This window comes from Aspergillus piperis, assembly GCF_003184755.1.
Source record: "Aspergillus piperis CBS 112811 unplaced genomic scaffold BO85scaffold_5, whole genome shotgun sequence".
NCBI classification, from domain to species: Eukaryota; Fungi; Ascomycota; class Eurotiomycetes; order Eurotiales; family Aspergillaceae; genus Aspergillus; species Aspergillus piperis.
This window is the reverse complement of record NW_020291595.1, coordinates 986,975-995,748: the sequence shown is the minus strand read 5'-3', so window position 1 is coordinate 995,748 and position 8,774 is coordinate 986,975. Positions and strand designations below refer to the sequence as shown.

General features: G+C 47.9%; 3 protein-coding genes across 3 annotated transcripts; 2 read left to right on the top strand and 1 right to left on the bottom strand.

Annotated features, from left to right (window-relative positions):
- Nucleotides 1-2,756: 2,756 nt before the first annotated feature.
- On the top strand, nucleotides 2,757-4,591 carry BO85DRAFT_518529 (glycosyltransferase family 90 protein; the record flags this gene model as incomplete). Its single annotated transcript, XM_025664979.1, has 2 exons — nucleotides 2,757-2,876; nucleotides 2,927-4,591. The coding sequence occupies 2 exons, from the start codon at nucleotides 2,757-2,759 to the stop codon at nucleotides 4,589-4,591; spliced, it is 1,785 nt and encodes a 594-aa protein (XP_025517684.1).
- A 55-nt stretch (nucleotides 4,592-4,646) lies between these two features.
- BO85DRAFT_249541 (MDR family MFS transporter) lies at nucleotides 4,647-6,600 on the bottom strand. Its single transcript, XM_025654920.1, has one exon. It carries the CDS (start codon nucleotides 6,403-6,405, stop codon nucleotides 4,735-4,737), a length of 1,671 nt encoding a protein of 556 aa, XP_025517683.1. The 5' UTR covers nucleotides 6,406-6,600; the 3' UTR covers nucleotides 4,647-4,734.
- A 1,549-nt stretch (nucleotides 6,601-8,149) lies between these two features.
- On the top strand, nucleotides 8,150-8,459 carry BO85DRAFT_447625 (uncharacterized protein). The gene has a single exon (XM_025659760.1). It carries the CDS (start codon nucleotides 8,227-8,229, stop codon nucleotides 8,440-8,442), a length of 216 nt encoding a protein of 71 aa, XP_025517682.1. The 5' UTR covers nucleotides 8,150-8,226; the 3' UTR covers nucleotides 8,443-8,459.
- Nucleotides 8,460-8,774: the final 315 nt, after the last annotated feature.

Below are 8,774 nucleotides of genomic sequence, written 5' to 3'. Positions count from 1 at the left end.
ACGTTAATATGCATCGTCTGCAGGTGCCTCGTGGCAGAAAATGCAAGCCAAAAATCTCCGATAAGCTTGATCCCGTAGGATCCGCCTCGATCTCCGATTCTTCCTGTCCATTTCCAAATCCGGCATGTGGATGAAGCTTGGCCACGCTGACTTTCTTCTTAATCTATGCGTATATGCATGAAATCACGCCACGAAGGATCACTTCTTGGTTTAACCCCGATCTAATATTTATCTAATGGCCAACAGATTCAGCACCGTTGAGCACATGGCGTATATGCAAATACCCGATCATGACCCTACAGGATCACATGTTACCTGTGTAGCTTGATTGGTCCTCTTCCGGTTACCTACACGTCCAATGGTCGGGGTTAGTTGGTCAATGCGATATACGCGGCTCCATCCAGGTTCAGATAGGACACTACTAGTACTGTACCTACTGCTTAGATCAAAGTTGGTTGTGCGAAGCAAGACGCACTGCATTTGTCTGATCATGATCAAAAATCTGGATTCCCACGGACTATTGATTCGTTGTGAAATAATACATATCCTTTCAGACATACTAAGCCTGTGCATAGTGCGTGTCTTCTGGGTCATCTCATATGAGTTTAGAACGATGCGAGCTAAGTGATATGATGATACACAGTAGCTCTCAAATGTTACTACTATGTTTGGTCTGACGTTGCCTCCTTTTTCTTTTTCTCATACTCATACTATACTGCAACTATGTACTAGCTGAGTGATCAAATCCAACATGTCCGGTAGACTTAGTAGTAGATCATTGGTTCACAAGACATAAGAGTATCCGCAATATATAAATGAGTTTGGATATGTCCTTGGCTACTATCAAGCGTCACAGCTTATGCTCAGATACTAAATCTTGAAAATCTTGTTAAAAAACAGTGCCTGGCTCGTCTGGACATCATAAATTCTAAGCACTAGTAAGTACTTCGACCAGATATTCATTCTCTTTGAATAGTGGCTGATCGCCTGCCATGTCTGCCCAGGGTAGAAAGTAGTCGTCACAAAGAATGTGCCTCTCCGTAATCAAGTTCCCATCCAAGTGAGATCCCTATTTTACGGTTCTATATACACCTTGACTGTTTTCTTGTCCGAGATAGTCGAGATAGGGGAGGCTCAATAGTCTTGGGCATTGGCGATAAGAAGGAAGGTGACTTAGCAGTAAGTCATGAATGAATAAGCCTGAAATTAGAGCCGTATGGGGGCGCCTTGACAAGATCAGGTAATAAGTAGTACAGCAAATACTGTAATTAAGTAGAGCTACGTTCTCGAAGCTCTCTTAGATGACTGGCTCATTGTTGCATTTCCTCCAATCCTGCCGAGAGGCGCGATATAGACCAAGCCGCTTTTGATCGCCAGTACTTACTGACAGACCCCTGATTTCCCATTTCTGACTGTCAAGGAGTAAACACACGGAGATATCTTCCATCTTAGTTACTATACACCTGGTAAGATCTGTTCTTTCCAGGATTTCAACTGGTCATAGGAAGAAACACAAAGTTCCATTAGTAACACTACGGCTAGCTGTTCTCAGCTGTCTCACTATAATCTTACTGTGGCTGTACATCCCGGACACCTGCATAACTTTTAGTAAAATCTAATGATGATCTGCAATCCCAAGACCCTGATTAACCAGATATAGTTTGGATGACAAGAGCTCTCAGCCTTACCCCGCGTGTTAGCAGCCTTGTCGCGCCTATGAAACAGTGAGATTCAGCACAAAGGATCGGGCCTACTCGGTGCCCTAACTAGGCCACTTACTTTATCCTCTAGCACCAACATCCCTCGTGAGGCTACACGATTCAGATTGGACATGTGGGATGATCGACATGCGTGAGCTGACAGAAGTCCATTTACCCAGTACCCTCCTTTTCGGCCAGTCTGACAGTGCTAGACGTAAGTGTGCGTCGGGTTTCATTTCCCAGCGCTAAACACCTCGTAGCCAGCCTTTCCATTTTTTAACAGATTAATGCCAAAATCTCTGCGAATACACCTTGTTCTTCATTCTAGAGCAGCGAATACTTATACTCACCTGTGCGAATGGATTTACCAGCATAGCGTAATTGCGTCATGTTCACAATTAATCCGTTTGTCCAGGTGGACAAGGCAGTTGTGATGGTTTCTCTTGCCCTTCTCACGCAACTATTGTCACACCACTCATTCACACAATGCGCTGAAATAGGCTCCGAAATGGTGGCATGGGCAACACTGCCCATATTATTTAGACTGAGTTCTATATATCACCAGTTTTCAATATATACCATTAAACAGGACCCTAGTCAGGCGAGAGCTGGATCTTTGCGTTCAACACACCTCTGGTTGATTTCAGTCGGCGTATGCATATATTCTTGGTTCAAATCAGAAATTGGGGTCCTACAAAGTTTTGTGCGTCAGGCAAGCACTCTCAACGAGAAACATTACTGATGTGACACCAGCCGATTTTATTTCCAGTACTGCTGATATCAGGAAAGATGTTCCAGCTCCGCACACACAGTTCGATAGGAAGGAGCTCTTTCTCCTTTCTGACGGAAACGCTCCACGGGCCCTGCCTCATCTCATTGCTGGGAACATTCAGTCTCGCATCCTCAGCGAACCTTGTTGAATGGGGCCTCTCATTAATCCCCTTGGCCTGTATCCTAGGCATTTCCATCCTTATCCTGTCACAGCATGGACGAGACCTGCCTGGTTGCATTAATGTCGAGTTGACGTCATTCCACCTCGCTGCCAGAATTCTACCAATGTTGGCAGCGACAATCGTGGCGGAAATAATCATATTCAGCTATTCCTGGGGACATCCCCTTAACATACTTGCTTCAGGCGCATTTAAGGCCCTTGCTTATTTCTTCACAATTCAGACAGTAAGCCCCAACGCTTCACAGTATACGGTACTCTGCTGACGGCTTCGAAGATCTACCATTCTTCTTGGAATGCAGCTATCTTGATCGAAATCTTCAGCACTCTGTCCGCCAATAGCCCGTTAAACCAGTCATCAGACCTCAAAGCGTTTTTGAACGTTGTCGCCTCATTACTAGTACTTGCCCAACTTACCCAAGTGCTCCCAAGTCTACAGGGTCGATGGATTGTGTGGACATTTAGTCTCGCAGCGGTTATCCCATACATCGCAAACATATGGACTATATATGCCATAAACAACACAAAAGTCGAAGACCACCCCATCGCAGCATTGATGGATAAAGCCAGACTCGACTTCGAAGAAACTCTCCACAAGCAATCCCGCACATACGCAGCTGCATGCGACGAGTATCGCCTACGTTATAAGATCGAGCCACCACCTGGATTCAAGGATTGGTTCCTATATGCGTCTGCTCATCAGTCGCCGATAATTGACGATTACGATGCTATATACGACAGTATACTACCGTTATTGAAGTTAAGTGGAAAAGAGATCAACGATAACATTGTAAATTCGCGAAATCTGCCCGGTAATGAGCTTTGGACCTGTACGTTTTCCGGCAGCTCACGCAAAACAAAATGCTCGCATGATTTCCGCGTGCTTGATCGAGATATTCAAGATACATTTGATACCTTACTTGAAAATATACCCGCTACTCTCCCTGACGTTACCTTCCTGGTCAATCATCTCGATGAGCCAAGGGTGATACCCCCGCCACCAAACAATATCCATACCAGTCCGAGCATAAAGGATCAGTCCAGACAATCAACATGGGATACTATATCAGCTCCCTGCGCCTACCAACCCAACAGTACCCAGACCCAAGACCATCAAACCCCAGCCCAAGCCCCAAACCTCCCATTCATCACCGATCCAAACCAAGCCAAAAACCTCTGCCTCCACCCAGAGTACTGCACAAAACACGGCATCTTCCTCAGCCCAACCTCCTTTCGCCCCATAACAGGCCTCCTCCCAATCCTCTCCACAGGCTCCCTCTCCACCATGACCGACATCCTCTACCCCAGTCCGGCCTACCTAGCACCGGACTTCCAATACACCCCCGAAAAAGACATCCCATGGCATCAAAAACAAAACACCCTCTACTGGGCCGGTTCTACAACCGGCGCCTTCGCCAGAAATACCAACGATTGGCACAACTTCCACCGCCAACGCTTTGTTAGCCTAGTCACAAACCCTTCACACCACCACTACACCTACCTCCACCAAACCCCAACCTCGGTCTCTTCACAAAGATCCACCTTCCTCAACACCCGTCTTTACACCATCTCATTCACCCGCATCTTCAACTGCTCACCCTCCTCCTGCCGTGCCCAACGCCGCTTCTTCCACCCGCACTCTTGGGCCGATAAAGACCAGGGTCTACAGTCAAAACTTGTATATGACCTAGATGGGAACGGTATTAGCGGGAGGTTTTATAGCCTGTTAGTGTCGAATTCAGCACCCCTGAAACAGACCCTGTTTAGAGAGTGGCATGACGAGAGGCTATGGCCTTGGGTACATTACATCCCTGTTAGTTTGGGGATGGAGGAGGTACCGGAGGTGGTGAGGTATTTTACGTCGAGTAGGGAGGGGAGGGAGAGGCGGAGGCAATTGCAAAGAATGGGAAGGAGTGGTTTGGGAGGGCTTTTCGGGAGGTAGATTTGGGGGTTTGGGTTTGGAGGGTGTTGTTGGAGGTGGGGAGGGTGGGCGATCCGGGGAGGGCTGCATTCAATCTTCATGAGGAGGGAGTGTAAGGTTATCCGTTTATATAGAGTGTTGTGTAGGGTATTGCTGGATGATATCTAATCGCGTCTCGATTTCACCGACCGCCACTCAATCATCAAACTCCCCACCATCGTGGCACATGCGAGTCCAATCACCAAATACCAGGTCTGTATAAGACTTCTATCAATCGCCACGAGAACATCCCTCGTCTTAGCCGGCGACATATCTGCCACAAGTTGTGATAAACCACTATTCTCGATACCCACCCCATCAATGCCAGACGCAAGCCCCCTCAGATTCACCGAGAGCTGATCCACGAACAAGACCTGCGCAACAGCAATCGCCACAGCGGGACCAAACGACTGAGCGAAAAGCATGATAGACGTACCCAGCGGCACGTCCTCCACGGGCAACACCGTCTGGACAGCGTTCTGCGGACCGGAGAAACCAATACCGTAGGCCAAGCCAGAGAAGGCAGTGTATATGATCAATTCCGCGAAACTAGTATTGATCTTGAAGGTGGTGATGAGGCCCGCGGCAACGGGCATCATGAGCGACGCGAAAAGCATAAACGGGGCGTAGTAGCCGATAGCGCTGGTTCCGAAGCCGTGGATGAGTGCACCGACGGTGCCGGCGATGATGATAGGGAGCATCATGTAGCCGCTTTTGGCGGGGGTGTATCCGCGTACGATTTGGTAGTAGGTGGGCAGGTAGTATTCGAGGACGTTGCCGGTGCTGTTGCCGCACATGATGAAGATGCAGCCGGCGATGACGCTGCGGTGTTTCATGATGCGGAGGGGAAGGGCGGCGGCGTCTCCGAGGCGTTTTTGGTTGTAGATGAAGGCGGCCATAAGGATGGTGAAGGTGATCAGAGAGGCTATTACTGGGCCGCTGGTCCAGGAGTACTTGGTGCCGGCCCAGGAAAAGGCTAGGAAGAGGGATGTTAGTGCTGGGATGAATAAGAGGTTGCTTGTCAGGTCGAGGTGCGTGATCTTTTGTTTGAGGCTCATGCGGGCGATGGCGCTGGATTTTGGCGGGTCTGAGAAACAACATATGGTCAGTGCTAGGGTAGCGGCACCGAGAGGTGCGTTGATGTAGAAACACCATCGCCAGCCAATGGACTGCACGATGGCTCCGCCGAGAAGTGGTGCGGATAGCGTAGCTAGGCCTTCGATGGCGCCCATCATGCCGGTGAATATGGGTCGTTTGTGTAAAGGTGTTGATTGTACGAGGATAATGAAGCACCCGGAAAGAAGGCCTGCGGATCCTAGGCCAGCTATAGCCCGACCTACGACCAGCATGGTCGAGGTACTGGCGGCGCCGCAGAGTAGCGAACCTGCTATGGAGATGGCATTGGCAAGTAAGAAGACGGTCTTGATAGAGAAGAGCTTGTACGCCTTGCAGAAAACAAACTGGAAGGAACACTGGCAGAGTCTGAATGCAGAGGAATACCATCCGACGTCTGCAACAGTGTGAAAGTAGTCCGTTATGCTAGGTACGGCTGTGGCGACGATGTTCATGTCTATGCTGCTTAAGATTAGAACGGCAGCTAGGGTGAGCATGAGGAGCCAGAACTTCGTGCCGCTGGGATACTCGGCTTCTCTATGCAGGCTGGCATGATCGGTTATCGCGTCGAAGGTGGTTGCCGGTCTGTCTGTAGGACCGGAAAATTCATTATTGTCTGTATTGCCTGAAACGCTTGCCGCGTGTTGTTGGTAGGTTCTGACTTCTGTCACTGTTGAGGTCATTGTTGTGGGCGATATCCCTTAGACTGAGATCGCGTGCCAATTCATGGAAGTTGACGATAATTGCTACAGCCCTTGTACCCACCGACTCTTCTATATTGCTCTAGGGTGTCGTACTGAATGGACCAGAGATCCTTCTCGCATAGGTGGCACCAGGCGGCATATATCACTTCGGCCATTCTTTCATCGGCCTCATGACCAATTGTGAGCAACTCTGTTAGCAGATCTAACTGCTTAGCCTCTGAAAGTCCATCTAATTGCTGCTCAAGAATTTCACTGGCGCTGGATAGGGGCTTTTCGATTATGATTTGGCGAAGGGATTCCATATTTGGAGATAATTTTCTAGTGTGATCTCACAAGAAGGAGTGGTCAGAGAAACTGAGTTTAGGATTATTACGGGTTAGAATCAGAACTTCCTGAGCAACGTTGATTAAAATTTGGACGAGACCCAAAATCTTCTACTCTGGTTGACCCCGGTGAGTTGTTAGTACGGTGGAGAGTTGCAGGGATTTGGATTCTTGAAGCGGTAGATCTCCCATACGGCACCGCCTTCTTTAGATCGCCATGGTGAAGCCTTGAATGCAAACGCTGAATGGCCATCTGAGGTATTGATAATCATATGAACAGTAGAAAACAAAGGATTCAGATCCCTGCACCTTCTCACTGTACTAACAAAAGTACTGGGGTCAATTGTAGTAGGTCAATTTCATTGACGTATGTCCCGTGTCTGAATGATGCAGCGTCTTGCATATGTTGTGTTACCCTCTTATCAATTACATCGGAGCTGGTCAGGGTGCTAGTTACGTAAAATGAAAGAGATTACGCAGGCTCCTTAAGGATTGTGTAACACAGTACACGGACTATTGGAGACAAGTCGCACTCGAAGTTGCACAAAGATCAACTATCTACTAGCGCGCTTTATCAGGGCTAGGCGGTTAGGTAATTGGGAAAAGGAAAATTGTAGGACTAGTAGCTTTCATTCCATCCATCCGAAATCTAATGGTAAGTCCATAGGCATCATGATTGCTTCGAGCGATGAACGTCAACTGACAGAAAGTCTGTAAAGCTCGTGCTTGAACTAGCATCGCAAGGAGACCAATCCGTAAGTGCCTCGGGTTGTTGCGTTTTCTGTGAAGGGAACTAGCGGTAAAGGAACTGGCGGTGAGGATTGCTTGATCGTTTCCTATCCCCTCATTGGGCTTCATAATGGTAATCGATTAACCTTGGGTCATGGTTGGAAGAATTACACATATTACGGAAGCAGCTTAACTTATGGACTCTCACTCGCCTTGACAGGAACTATGAAATTGTACATAATGGAGACATATTAGCAGCTTTGTATCTGGCAAGGATCAGCTTATGAACATTTTAGTTATATACGGACCCATCATCTGCGATATCAAACCACTATTTTATTTATCCTTGTCCGGCAATGATATGAACTTGGAGGCACGTAAAAAGAATGTGTGACACTTCTCTTTATCCATGCACACTGAGGCATACTCGTCTCTCTCCCAGTGTGTATATATTCTCCTATTCGTACCTCTGGATAGGGACATTTGTCCGATGGAGAGGTGAAAAGAAGGCCGAGGGGCAGTACGTTTTTGTGCCTGGAACGGGATGGTAGACTTCTCTGATGTCTATTTACTTACCGCTCCTAAAATTTTGGGGTATTCATTCAACCCTGCAACCTACTGGTATACGTATTCTGCGGAACGGACATTGACGGGTCTTGTACTTGAAGTGAACAACACCTTTGAAGAATGTCTTGCATATCACGTAAAACTATTAGAAAAATCAACCATTGAGCGCGATGCAATAACAATGGTGCCCTCGAAATGCATCAAGGAGCTCTATGTCTCCCCATTCAACTCTCTGGAAGGAGAGTACTCCATTTCCACAATAGATCACTTGGCCACCATATCCGGGGAACCCCCCCTTAATAGCAGGATTTCATTGATGACCCCCGAAGGTAAGATTAAAATGGTAGCGAGCATTCGTTCCAAGGGACCAGGGATCAAGCTGTCTGCTCTCTGCTAAAGGGAGAAGTATTGAATCGCTCTCTCATGGGGATGGGTCGGTTTCCTTATTGGCCCGCGCATTGTTTTTGAAGCGATTAAACTACGGTTACGGAGAAGACTTCTGATGCAGCCCCAGCCTCTAGCCCCAAAGGAGGGCATAGGTTGAATGGCCACTAACATAGAACAAGGGTTAGAATGTCGTTTCCGTCAGTATCTACGACACCTTGTCGAAAGTACTACTATGCCCATTACGGTGCGGTATGGATCCACAGGAATAGCAGGGGGCCTTGCCGCAGACCCGCAGAAAGTATGCGGTCTCCTTCGGCTTGAAACAAATCGTCTGATGATGTG